This window comes from Dermacentor variabilis, chromosome 2, assembly GCF_050947875.1.
Source record: "Dermacentor variabilis isolate Ectoservices chromosome 2, ASM5094787v1, whole genome shotgun sequence".
NCBI lineage: Eukaryota > Metazoa > Arthropoda > Arachnida > Ixodida > Ixodidae > Dermacentor > Dermacentor variabilis.
The window spans coordinates 4,103,606-4,118,185 of NC_134569.1; the positions used below are offsets into that span (position 1 = coordinate 4,103,606).

General features: G+C 49.0%; 1 protein-coding gene across 1 annotated transcript in view; it reads right to left on the reverse strand.

The window, feature by feature from the left end:
• Positions 1 to 14,580, reverse strand: part of LOC142571296 (parathyroid hormone/parathyroid hormone-related peptide receptor-like) — a 523,250-nt gene that overhangs the window by 102,524 nt on the left and 406,146 nt on the right. Inside the window, exon 13 of the mRNA XM_075679543.1 lies at positions 11,529 to 11,763. Within this exon, the coding sequence (XP_075535658.1) occupies positions 11,529 to 11,763 (235 nt within the window). The remainder of the gene's footprint in view (positions 1 to 11,528; positions 11,764 to 14,580) is intronic.

Consider the following 14,580-nt stretch of genomic DNA (forward strand, 5'->3'; position numbering starts at 1 on the left):
GAAATTTTGGATTCGGTTGGGCACCATCCTACCTCTTCTAGTATTGCTCTACCTGGCCTTGTTCCAGACAGCCTCTCTCTGTGGGCAATTTGCTGAGCTTCAATTATCTCGGCTATTGTGTTGTGGAGCCCGAGTTTCATTAATTTGTTATCCGGAGTGTTAATCGGTAACCCCACTGTTGTTTTGACTAGCCTTTTAATTAATCTGTTCAACTTGTTTATCTCTGTCTGTGTCCAAGTGAGCATCCCAGCTACATATGAGAAGTGACACAAGGCGAAAGCGTGGACCAGTCTCATGGCGCTCTCCTCTCCCAGCCCTCTGTGTCTGTTAGTGATTCTCCTTAGCAGTCTTATTACCTCCACAGTCTTGCTTGTGATGTGTCGTATTGTTCTTCCATTTGCCCCGTTTGCCTCCAGGAATAACCCTAAGACTCTAATGGATTCTACTTGCTTAATAGATTCGCCTGCCTTCGTGGTCAGTACTAACCTGGGTTCTTCCTCGGGAACGTATCCCCTCGGTTTTCTACCCCTTCTTCTGTTCTTGAGTACAAGGAGTTCAGACTTATTAGCAGAGCATTTGAGTCCCATGCCTTCTAAAATAGACTCTACCTCATAAATGCTCTTCTGAAGTCAGCTTTCCGCATGTCCCATACTTCCTTCAGCGGTCCATATAGTCACATCGTCTGCATAAATGGTAAAGTGAATGCCCTCTATCCCTTTTAGTCCCTTTGCCACTTTTGACATGGCCAGGTTGAAAAGCATAGGTGACAAGACCGACCCTTGTGGCGTCCCTCTGTCACCGAGATCCATCTTCTTTGATTTAATATCCCCGAATCTAAGGTGAGCTGAACGATTGCCAAGAAAGGTTTTGACCACTTCGTAGAGTTTTCTCCCCAATCCCAGTTCGGAAATCACTTCAAGTATTGCTCTATGCTTAATTCTGTCAAAAGCTTTTTCGACATCCAACCTCAAGAGAGCTCGAGTGTTTTTTGGTTTAGCTAATAGCAGTTGATGTTTGATTAACAACATGGCATCTTGTGTGGACAAGCCTGATCTGAAACCAATCAGATTGTACGGTAGGATGTCATTGTCCTCCACATATTTCGTTAACCTGTTCAATATGACATGCTCCATTGTCTTCCCTAGACATGATGTTAACGAAATTGGCCTCAGATTATCCAAGTTGAGTAACCAGGGAAACTCCCAGATCTGGCCAACCTTCGACCAATATCCCTTACGTCGTGCGTCGGCAAGTTGATGGAGCACGCCTTCCTCACCCCTATCAACGCACACTTGGACGACGTGGAAGCGTATCCAGACACCATGCTCGGATTTCGAGCTCATCTCTCCACGCAGGATGCAATGTTGCAAATCGAGCACCAGATACTCGACAACAAGACAAGAGGTACCAGGGCCATTCTAGGATTAGACCTCAAGAAAGCCTTCGACAATGCAGCTCACGCAGCCATACTACGCAGCATTGCCGCACTCAATCTAGGAAACCGAGCATACAGCTATGTTAAGGATTTCCTCACAAACAGGAAAGTCTCCTTAACGCTGGGCAAACTCGCATCCGAGGACAGGAACATAGGCAGCGTCGGCACCCCGCAAGGCTCGGTCATCTCGCCGATGCTCTTTAATCTCATTATGATCGGCCTCCCCGAGCGCCTCAACGCCATCGAGGGAGTGCATCACACAATATACGCGGACGACGTTACGATCTGGGTGTCCGAGGGAAGCGACGGAGAAATCGAACAGCGATTACAGACCACGGTCGAGGTGGTGGAGGAGTACCTCGTCGGAACCGGTCTCGTCTGCTCACCAGAAAAATCGGAACTCCTCCTCTACCGCCCCACGCTTAGGGGAAGACCCCCCAAGGCTTACAACCAGCATGCTGCATACGAAGAAATTTGCATACGCACCAAATACGGACAAGAAATACCCAGGGTGAAGCAGATTAAGGTGCTCGGACTCATCATAGAATCGAACGGCAACAACGGAGAAACGGTCAGGCATTTGGAGACTAAGATCACGAACACGATGAGGCTCATCAGAAGAATCACCAACAGACATCAGGGTATGAGGGAGGCCAACGTCGTCAGACTCATACACTCCTTCGTTATTAGCCACATTACCTATGTGGCCGCCTACCACAACTGGTACGCGGCCGAATATGCCAAACTGAACACCCTCATTAGAAGAGCACACAAGATGGCACTGGGCCTCCCAGACAACACCAGCACGGAACTGCTGCTACAGCTGGGCATCCACAACACGCTTGAAGAGTTAATTGAAGCACACCAAATCTCGCAACTAGAAAGACTAGCGAAGACACGAACGGGCAGGAGTATCCTGGACAAACTCGGGATAAGTTATCACAAGCAGCACGGCGACAAGACATCCCTTCCAAGCGCGATCAGGGAAAAGCTGCAGGTGGCTAATATACCCAAGAACATGAGCCCCGAATTCAATCAGGGTCGAAGAGAGAGTAGAGCCAAGGCTTTACTCCAAGCCTTCGGTAGGGACAAGGAAGCGCTGTACGTAGACGCGGCAGAATACGAGGATCGACGTGCTTTTGCAGTGGCCGTCCTCAATACCGAGAAACAATTGGTCAGTTGTTGTAGCATACCTGTAAAAAACCCCGAGGTAGCGGAAGAGGTGGCGATAGCCCTAGCCATCGTTAACCCCAGTTGTAGATACGTAATCAGTGACTCGCAGACGGCGGTCAGAAACTATGCACAAGGCAGAATTTCGCCGAAGGCTGAGGCTATACTCAAAGCCAACGCGAACTATGTCACCTCCGAGGAGACGGAGGAACGACACATTATATGGTTCCCGGCTCACACGTCCCCCGACACCCCCGTACCCAACCTCAACGAGGAGGTCCACCGCGTAGCGCGAGGTCTCACGTTCCGCGCCCGCGAAGAAGGATCCTCTCTTGGGGTTGGAAATCCAACGGACGCATGGACAGAGAGGGACAGAATGACCAGATACTGCGATATTACAAAATTTTATCAAAACTCAAGGCGGGTTTATCCGCCCCCTAACCCCAAACTCGACAGGGCCCAAGCGGTAGACTGGCGGCAGCTACAAACAAATACCTTCCCCAACCCCGTCCATCTCAGGAGGATATATCCGGACATCTACTCAGATGATAACTGCAAGCTATGCAGCAGGGCTGACGCCACTCTTAGACACATTCTCTGGGAATGTGACGTTATATGCGAAGAAAATGCAGTTTCCCCAGATGAAGCTGCGGCGCGATGGACGGCCGCGTTGCGCAGCTCAAACCTCGAACATCAACTATGGGCCATCCAGCAAGCCCGTGAGGCGGCGAGGAGACAGGATCTCCGGACCTCCTCAGGGGCGGCCTAGGCCCAGGCCACGAATTTGCCGGATTGTTAATAAAGTTGTTACCACCACCATTCATTTGGGCTAGATGGCGCATACCTGAATTAGGAAGGAAAAGCGCCAACTAAGATGATCACAAGTGGGGAGAACGACAGGACAAGCGTGGATAGATGAAGCTGGCGCTATTCCTGTCGTTCTCCCCACTTGTGATCGTCTTAGTTGGGGCTGTTCCTTCCTAATTCATAACCAGCAAAGCGCGTGATGGTCTGTGACAACGGAAAAGGGTCGGCCATATAAGTATGGGCGCAACTTGGCAATCGCCCAAACTAGGGCCAGACACTCACGCTCAGTGATGGAATAGTTGCGCTCTGCGGGCGAGAGGAGCCTACTGGCGTAAGCGATAACACGGTGGTGGCCGCGCTGGCGTTGTGCCAGTACTGCGCCAAATCCGTGACCGCTGACATCAGTACAGACTTCGGTAGGCGCAGAAGGATCGAAATGGGCCAGAACGGGAGGCGTTGTGAGAAGGTCGATTAGAAGTTTGAATGCAGAGGCCTCGTTGTCGCCCCACTGGAAAGGGACGTCTTTTTTCAAAAGCTCGGTTAGTGGTCGTGCTATGGCCGCGAAATTTTTGACGAAACGGCGGAAGTACGAGCAAAGGCCGATAAAGCTGCGCACATCCTTGACACACTTCGGAACAGGGAAGTGCGTAACAGCGTGGATCTTGCCTGGGTCCGGTTGCACTCCGTTCGCGTCGACGAGATGTCCAAGGACGGTAATCTGACGACGGCCGAATTGGCACTTCGATGCGTTGAGTTGCAGACCGACTCGACGAAAAACGTCCAGGACTGCTGAGAGGGGCTCGAGGTGTGTAGCGAACGTTGGGGAGAATACCATAACGTCGTCATAGTAGCACAGGCACGTGGACAATTTGAAACCGTGAAGAAGGGAGTCCATCTTGCGTTCAAAAGTGGCAGGAGCGTTATATAGACAGAACGGCATCACTTTGATTTGATAAAGACCGCCGGGTGTTACAAAGGCAGTCTTATCGCGGTCGCGATCGTCCACGGCAATATGCCAGTAGCCGGAGCGAAGGTCAATAGAGGAGAAATAGCGAGCACTGTGGAGGCAGTCAATGGCATCATCAATCCGAGGTAGGGGATACACGTCCTTTTTGATAACCCTGTTAAGGTGCCGAGAATCGCCATGATCCATTGTGATCTTTTACCAGTGCAACAGGTGATGCCCATGGACTGCACTACGGTTCAATAATGTTCTTGGCAAGCATTTTGCGAACTTCGGCGTGAATAACTTGACGCTCAGCCGGTGATACTCGACACGGGCGGCGATGAATAGGAGGGACATCGCCGGTATTAATGCGATGTTTAACAGCTGTAGTTTGGGCCAAAGGACGATCCTTAAAGTAAAAAATGTCGTGGTAGGAAAACAGAACGCGGTAGAGCTCACGAGCGTGCTCGGACGGCATGATGGGTGCAATCATTTTCGGTAAGTCGGCGATGGTACAAGTTGCCGACTGCGATGGTAGAGGAGGATAGGCTGAATTGTCGTCTACTGCGATAGGTGCTACTGAGTTATCCTCGAATGTGCAAAGCTGGGCCAGAGACATCCCGCGTGGCAGCACTTGTGTCGTCAAGCCAAAATTGACCACTTGCAGGCAGACGAAATTCGCCATAATATATAAAACTGCATGAGGTACTGTTGGCCCGTGTGTAAGGAGAACGTCTTGCATAGGAGCCGCGATGTAGTGACCGTCGGGGACCGGTGGGGATGACACGAAGTCAAGGTAAGTCAGTGCCGAAGCTGGCAAGCGAACGAAGTCGACGGAACTGAGGCGACTGGGGTGCGGTTCAGCGGGATCCAGAACAGGCAGGTCAAGGCAGAGAGTACTGGCGGAACAATCGATGAGAGCAAAATGTGCGAAAAGGAAGTCTGAGCCGAGGATGATGCCGTGGGGACAGTGGGCGATGACTGTGAATAGCACGATAGTAGAGCGATCGGCGAAGGAGACGCGGGCGGCACACATACCAATTACAGGGGCTGTTCTGCCATCGGCGACACGGGCAACAGGCGTCGTGGCGGGCGTGGTTATTTTCCGCAGGCGGTTACGAAGGTCAGAGCTCATTATCGACAAATGCGCCCCAGTGTCTATGAGAGCACATACAGAAACACCGTCGACTTGCACTACAAGGAGGTTCAGATGAGTGGGCAATGTCAGTAGAGGATTTCGCGGCCTAGGGAGCAATGCAGCGTCACCTCGAGGCGCTGCATCGTCTAGTTTTCCGGCTGGGAGCGGCGTCCGAAGGTAGTCTGCGAAAAGGAGCGACGGGGCTGGGGGGAACGAGATTGTCGTCGCTGGGGCGAAGGCGAACGACAATAGGGGCGGTTCGGCGCAGAGGAATATGTCGCTGCATTATCGAAGCGGTCAGCATAGGGACGCGAAGGGCCACCTTGAGGGCAAGAGTAGGCAGTATAAGTAGACCGGTTCGGGGAACTCCAGCTACTGCGACAGTGCCGAGAAATGTGCCCCATTCGATGGCACTGAAAACAAATGGCTTGTCGTCTCCAGTGCGCCTTTCAGACGGGTTGCGGAAACGTGGTGGGTAAGAAGATGCGGAGCTGGGTGGGATCGAAGAAGCTGGGTGGGATCAGGGCGATGGGCCGAGCAGATGGTGTGAAGGCCCATGTTTGCGAACTCCTAGCGGACAACTGCTTGCACCAGGGAAACCGTGAATGCAGGTGCATTGGAGGCGCTGGAGTGGAAGGCAGCCGGCTAGGCGGCCTCGATCTCACTTCGGGCGATTCTGGCAACATCACCAGTGTTGTTGGGACGAGGAGTGTCGGCAAAGGAAGATGTCGCTGGGGTGTTGCGCAGACGGGCAAACTGCTGGTCGATACGTCGGCTTTTAGCGAGTTCCAGGCGGCGGCACTCCTTTATAAGTGCCTCCACCGTCACCACGTTGTTAAAAACGAGCAAGTTGAAGGCATCATCGGCAATGCCTTTGAGGATGTGGGAGACCTTGTCGGACTCAGTCATGTGTGCGTCAACTTTGCGGCACAGAGCCAAAACGTCCTGCATGTACGTGACGTAGGGCTCTGTTGACGTCTGCACACGGCCGCAAAGCGCCTTCTGCGCGGCAAGTTGGTGACTGTAGGGTTTGCCGAACAAGTCTCGGAGCTTTTGCTTAAGCGAATCCCAACTGGTGAGCTCATCTTCGTGCGTCCAAAACCAAACTCGAGGTCTGCCACCGAGATGAAAGACTACGTCGGCGAGCATGATAGAAGGGTCCCACCGGTTATTGCGGCTGACGTGTTCGTACAGGCTGATCCAGTCATCGACGTCTTCCCCATCTTTGCCCGAGAATATGCCAGGATCATAGGGAGCGGGGAGAGTGATGTAGGTCGTCGAAGTGGCAGCAGGTGTCGGAGCCGGCGGAGTCGTGTTGTCGTCGCCGGGAGCCATGAAAGAAGGCTCGACGTATCGTCCACTGCGAAGCTCCGTGACGAGGTACAGGGAACGTCCACCTCCACGAGATATGTTACGTAGGAAGACGCCGACCAAAAGCTATATACTAGCATATTTACAAGGCAATACGCTGCACTTGGCCAAGAGGCAACAGCCCGCGCTAGCCTCTAATCGCCGTCGTCGTCTTCACCCTGCTCGGCTCTTTGTCATCGCAAACACTGTTCCGTAGCAATAATAAAATAAGCAGTATAAGTACAGCATTTATCGACAAGAGAAGGCTTGATAAAGTAGAGAAGGCACAATAAAGCTTCGATGACGACGCTGCTTTGTACTTGCCCATACTGGCTCGTCAAAATGTCATGGTTTCCATCAGCGTTCGTACCATATTTAGTTATTTTTTAGAGCGCAGCTCTTTGGCGTCCGTTCCTGGGTTTCGCGTCGTCGTCGGCGTTGTCGTCTGCCTCGTAACCAGCTCCGCCCCCCTTTCATCCCCCCAGCGCTAGCAGCGACCGACTGATACCGCTGGATGCCGCTGACGCCGCTAGAGAGTCAAGATAACGTGACTGCATAGAACACCGTCGCCGCCATGCAGAAAGAGGAGGAAAGGGTCCCCCCCCCTGTTCTTGTGTGGCGGATAGGGTGCTCTTCAGTTGCCGACGCGCCGGTTATTTCACGTAGGCCCCGGCACGTCGACGAATACGTGACCACCTTCCCACGGCTAGACCTGGTTCTTAGCGCTGCGGAAGCGAGGGTATCATATTGTTTGTGTCGGCATCGGCGGCGTTGTCCCTGAAACCAACTCCGCAGCTGGGGTTGACTCACTATCGGCGTCAGCGGCATCAGTCAGTCGCTGCTATCTCTTCCCTCCACCTTCTGCCCCCATCGTTTGCCGCTGGGTGTACACGCCGCCCCCCTCCCCCCTCTTCCTGCGAGTCTCCGGTTGTCAAAGCGCCGGCTCGAACTTAATTCCTTTCTTCGCTCCTCCTCCAATGCAACCCCTGTGCGGTGTCAATCTATCGAAAAGGTGGAACAGCTTATTTGCTGCGCTCAAATTTCGCATCAGGAAGTAACGTAATCGTCGGTAATTTTTAGGAAATATGAACTAAACTACGTTCTGAAGGAACAACGCGCTCAACTTAATAAGTTTCGAAAACTTATTTGAGGCCAATAACCTCAAGTAGGAGAAAAAAATTCGAATATGTGAAGTCACACATATGCACTTGCACGCAAGTTTCTGTGAGACATCTACAATATAATCCTTATTTTTCATTGTTCTTAATAATTGAAGAAGCATTTTCCACAAAAATAAATAAAACAGTGTTGAAAGAATACTTCCCCATTGCTAACTGGTTAATAAGTGGGTCGCAGAAGAAAATGTACCAATGGCTGCTCCTTTCTCATCGTTCCGTACGCTTAAAGGCACCCTGTTGTGTGGACCACTTTTTACTCTGGCGAAACCGCAACATAGGTGTGCCAAGTAGACAGTCATTACTGCACCAGGAATCTGACAAAAAAAATAAGAAAAATGGGATGTGTGTAGGCAGTGCAGCAGCTTCCACTCTCTAACAGAGAAATAGTAGGTGAGCATTCTGAACCTAGCCAGAACCTCTGATCAAACAAAAAAGTGGTTTTAGTGCGATTCGCATCCTTTCAAATATTCAAGCGCCTCTTTCACGACGCTCTTCAATGGCTGCGGGCGCATTCCGCAAGTCCGTCTGATAAAAGTGAGAAGGCGCGTTCTATGCACCTACAGACACCTATGCAATCAATCCGTAGTTCAGTCGCAGTCGGATATGTTTAACACTAAATTTGCAGTACCAGCGCATCAAAGCTAGCAGCGGTTGGGACACCACGTTTATTGGACGTTTCTTTGTCGCGCTCGAAATTGTACACGCAGTGGTCTGTGGCAGTGCTGTGGTGCATGCGTGTATAACGCGATCAGCATTCATAGCCTACTTGTCCCCCTTCAGATTGTAAATAAATGCCTGACGTAATAGTTCTGCGGAAACCCGCAAGGAGGAGAGAAGTAATAAGGAGAAAATGAGATATCCACCCAATCGTAGCAATTGCTAAAAAGGAAACCCATACGCGTTCCTCGAAAGAAAAGCTTCGCAGTTGAAAAAAAATTCGTCCTGGTCCCAGACTCACAACCGGAACCACCGCCTTACCAGGGCAGCCGTTCTACCACCTGAGCTAACCAGGCGGCTTGCAGATGGTAGGGCGAAGTCGAACTCATCAACAACTATGAAACAAAGGCGAGAGTTTGACGTAAAAATTCTGCGGCAAACCAGCAAGGTGGAGGCAAGTAATCAAAAAATTTAATAAATTCGTCTTCAGCAATACGTTTCGTCGCTGTATTGCTTGAATGCTAATCACATCATTGTCGACAGCCATCATGAGGTGGGTTCTGTCGTAATATTTTTTTTATGTTATAGGACGCCGATATCTTCACATAAGTGTTCTAAATATGTGATCATATGCCCACTCGTATGTGTTGTTAACTTTAGTATGCTAGGAAAGCTTAGAATAACTTTCCAGGGTTTTCCAAATATTACTAAGGTAGAAAGTTGGCTTGCTTAGGCAACGGTAGCAATTCGAACAATTGCGCAAACCAACCTGCCTTTGTGGTTCTTTTTCACGCCGTTAAAATTAACGGAGAGTTTAAATCTTTACAACCCAGTGAATTATTATCATGGGGCCTCCATTCCTAACTATTCGAACTCTTGCTATCAATGGTGGTGCTCCAGCGGTTGCATTAATCAAGCTAACTTCACTGCTACGGTTTTTTTGTGGGACCGAGTCCTAACACACTGAGTCTGTGCAAGTGTGTCCCGCCGGACTACCCCGGGCTTTGTTGCTTTGCGGCATTACCACTAAGATGCTACTGCATTAAAGTGACCGACTCACAAGATCAGCAAAAGTGCCAGGTTTAGAAAAAAGATTTTTTTGGAAAGCCTGAAACGCAGTGATTGTGGCAATGTGTATCATGCAGGAAGACGTTTTGCCGTTTCAAAGGCACATGCGGAAAGTATGACACGCGGGATCATGAAGTAATGGTCTTATCTCACAAATGAAAAATCCAGAGCGTTTCTGAAAGGAAAGCAACAAGTTCGGTTGCAGGTCTCAGAAGTCACACTGACGGGCAAAAGACCCAATATTGTCGTAGTTGATGGACCAACTGTGATATGTAAAAAATATAGCCCTGATTTGCCTCGGCAAGCTGGAGCAGCGACGGGAAAGAGTAGTGGTAAAATAACGCATCACAGACCACAACACTGAAAAAAAAGGGAACGGATAATTCCGACAAGGTTTGCCACCGACTGCTGTACAAATTAAATAAACTAAATCTAGATTCTAACCTTCTAACGTGGATTAAATTTTGTCTAACAAACCGCACTCAGTTTGTTACAGTTATAGGTTTTAATTCTCCTTTCAGCGATGTATAATCTGGGGTACTCCAAGATTCAGTCCTGAGCCGTCACCTTTTTCTCATTTAACTTACCGATCTTCTTGCTACACTATATTCTAACACACACTTGTTCGCTGATGACTGTGTTATCTTTCGCGAAATAACCAATGGAACTGACGTCAACAGGTTGCAACGCGACCTTGACGCAATATCTGACTGGTGTAACACGTGGTTATTGAAACTAAACATTAACAAATGTAAAATACTACATGTAGCCCGTGTTTTGCTCCAACATGCCACTTACCAATTAAACTGCGTTCCTTTAGAAACAGTTAACTCTTACAAGTACTTAGGTGTCCATGTAACTACAAACCTCTCATGGTCAATTCACACCGAATACGTTATTAACAACGCTAACCGTAGGTTAGGCTATTTGCGCCGTAACTTCGCTAACTGACCTTCTACCCTTAAACACCTACACTATAAAACTCTAATACGTCCTAATTTATAACACGCTAGTTGTGTATAGGATCCTGGCCAAGATAACTTCAAAACGGCTTTAGAACTTGTCCAAAGTAACTCAGTTCGATTTATCTTTTCTAATTATAATAGAATTGCAAGCATTTCTTCCATGAAACATAACCTTAGTCTTCCTTTGCTGTCTGTTTGACGTAAAGTTGCCCGTCTAGCGCCCTTTGATAGGATTTATCATCATCCTACACTGCACATGCAATTCTTTACACGACCACATTATGTATCACAGTGTGTAGATCACTGTCATAAAGTTGCGAACTATCTATGCCACGCAAAGCAATTTCCCCAGTCATTTTTCCCTCGCATATGTATAGATTGAAACCGCCTTCCCGCTGATATCGTAAATGCTACTGATAACAGCCCTTTTCCTGAAATTTTAGCTAACATTGTATAACCAGAAACAACGTTTCTGTGAAACAGCAGTTAACACTGTATATAAAGAAACCTCTTGCATTCTAGCATTGTGTTTTATTCATATTAATCTCTGCGTTTTGTTTACTTTCCTTGTTCCACATTTTCTTTTCTAGAACTCCCCCTTATAATGCCTCTAACCCTGAGGGTATCACAAATAAAATAAATACATAAATAAAATAAACAATGAATACTTAGCTAGCTTTCAATTGGATATGATGAAACTAGATCAGCACAAGAGATCGTCCTATGAGATCGTCATGACACCCGTTACGCACCGACGTAGATAGAATAATTCGAGTAAATACCCTATAACGCTGCATAATGTGCGCCCACTTACCAAAGTCGAAATCCCGTTTGGGCGGCCGCTCTTCTACTCGTGTCATGAGAGTGATGGAGCGTGCCAGGAGCGATAGACGTCCGCGGGGTGCACCTGTGGCCGGTCCATCTGCGGGCCGCACCTCCCGCCGGCGGCACCACCTCGGGCAGCTGGCGCCTCCGGGCTCCGAGGGCCGGGCTCGTGACAGGCAGGCGCCGCGCAGTGCAGCTACGATGGGGCGAGCCTCGGCGCCCACCTGCCGCGCGCGCGGACAGGTTTGCCCGGACACGTTATTCCCGCAACTGAAGGGGTCCCAATGTCGCCGCTGCTTTGTTACGAGGAATGCCGCACGGCGCGTTTAATTTTCAACACTTCGGTTTGTTGCACGAACTAGTTGTAGACTTTCAAATATGCAGTGCGTGGTGGGTATGCAGCTTGTGTGAAACTTAGCAAGAGCGGAAAACTGTCTGACGAACTCTCACGTCTCAGAAACACCGCTCATGACATATTCTAGTAGGGCGTGCATGTTCGTGCTCTTTTAGTCTCCGCTAGGTAGCACAGAAACTACGCGCCCACCACGCACGTTCGGGTTTCAACGCCTACATATAGTACACTTTAAGTTCTGCATGAATGCGTACATTCAGCATTGCTAGCCTTTCGCTCTGCCGTAACTTCTTTGTTTTACTGACCTTCACCAAGGACATCTTACTCGCAGCGTGTATATCTCAAGTATTGCTAAATGGGCGAGTCTGGGCATCATCTTGCGCGCAACTCAGTTTGAGTATGAAGGAAGAAGGACAGCAGACAGGATGAGTGCTAACTTCCGACGTGATTTATTTCGTGACCCTATTGCACATTACATGGGCCGATCATAGCCCACGTGACAAGAGCAATCGAAACAACAACCTTGCAAGGAGCACACGACTGCAGTTCATAGTGAACGTGCCGATCGTCTTAGAAAGTCAAGTTCCTTGCCTGATAAACATAAGGAGGGTGTAGTGACGCCCTCATATTGCACCATGTTGTACCAAATAAAATAATATGGTGCCCTAGGGTATTAAAATGACATCTTGATTACCAGTGTATATATTCTAGTGCTTTTAAGCTGTTATCTCGTATCAACTTTCATCAGCTGGGACGACGCCATTTACCAACAGAAAAAAGGAACATGCATAGGCTCTTTGATTGCTCCCATACTCAGCGATTTGTTTTTATTCAGACTCGACGTAAACATCTCTGACAGACGCATGCAGACCAAAGTGTCGAAAGCCTTCCGCTATGTTGATGATTGTTTTGTGTTATTGATTGCAATTGAGATGCAGTGGAATGTCGGGTTGCCACAGTTATGCCAACTATTAAGGAGAGTTTAGCTCCCTTTGAAATCACCTGTGAAATCCCACAAGAAAGTACCATCCGGTTTCTCGACCTTCGTCTGTCTTGTTTAATAGGGCACACTTGCTGGAGCTACTAAACGCGGTCTGCTAAGCTTCACCTGCCGTACAAGTAGGCGCATTCGAACATGATAAAAATGGGGATAGCCAAACTTTGCTATAAAAATGTCCTGATAAAGCCGTGTCGTCATGCTATGTTCGCTTGTTGGGAAGGGCAAGCGGTTGTCCAAAGCAAGCTATCCGATACCAGTGTAGATGTCAGTGGCAGGACGTTTGCTAAAAGATTCTCGGAAGCGCAAACGGCAGGAGAGCGATGCAGTGGCCGCTAGTGGGAAAACAAGTGTGTTGTCGCATATTCACAACGTTTCCCATCATTTGAAAAAGCTTGCGCAAAGAGCGAACCTTCGAGTCGTTTTCTCTGCTCCTGATAAGCTGCGCAGGCTTTGCAAACTTACTAACCCTAGGAAGGAACAGCAACCAGTGTGTGAAAAAAGACATGAAAAAGCATGCTGATTGCACTCGAGCTGCGGTATACAGGCTTCCCTTGTCGTGCAACGGTGTCGACATTGGACAAACCGGAAGGTGTATCAGTGATCGTTTGCGCGACCACAGTTACAATGTTATCGTAATTTCGTCAAGTGAGTTCCTTGCCATGCATTGCAAGACTTGCGGATGCAAACGAGATTTTAAAACATATGCGTGATCGCAGGACGCATTCACAATCAAATGACGCGCCACATAACTGAGGCTGGTGCCATTACAAAATGTGGTAAGGTGTGCGTGAGTACACTCTCCTTATCTTTATCAGGCAAGGAACATTTTTTTCTAAAATGGTTGGCACGTGTTCACCGAACTGCACTTGTGTGCTTCTTGTAAGGTTGTTGTTTCGAGTGTTTTTCTCACGTGTGTTATGAGTGGCCCATATAATGTGCAATAGGTCATGGAATAAAACCATTTGGAAGTTAGCGCTCATCCTGTCAGCTGCCTTTTTTCCTTCATACTCAAACTGAGCTGCGCTAAAGCAAGACAAGCGTTTATGTTTCGCCGCACCCGACCATCCGCCGTAGTGCCGCGGCCTCGTGCTCGAACGACTATGTTTTCATCATCATTTTTTGTTAACCTCCCTCAGAGTGGAAGGTCTTCCCGAGGAAATCGTCGCGGCCACATGCCATCTTTTTTATTTTCTTTTTTTTTTGCAGCGTCTCAATAAGCATTTGAAATTTACCAATGTGTAAAGGGGTTTATTGGACGAGTCCAACAAACAGGCGTTAGCTCGGAACAGTGCGCAGGGAGAACACGATGGTGGTGTTCAAGCGCCGATCTCGTACTGCCTCCTCTTTATGATCGCGGAGCCCGGAATGTCATTCTGGTCATTTCTTCATTACGATTGCCCCGTCGAGAAAGGCGGAGCCATCCTAGCTATCTTACAGGTGGGGACAAGAAGGTCGAAGTACGGCTTGAGGCGATCTACGTGAACAACATCACGTCCACGTCGACGACGGTCGCCGTGCGGCGTAAGAGATTTAATGACGTAGTTTACGGGTGAAGTACGCTCGACAACTCGGTAGGGACCATGACAATTTGAGAGTAGTGCGAATGACAAGCCAGAAGCGCAGGCCGGTACACGCAGCCACACAAGTGCTCCAGGAGCGTATGTTGTGGCAGGAGAGTGGTCGTCATCG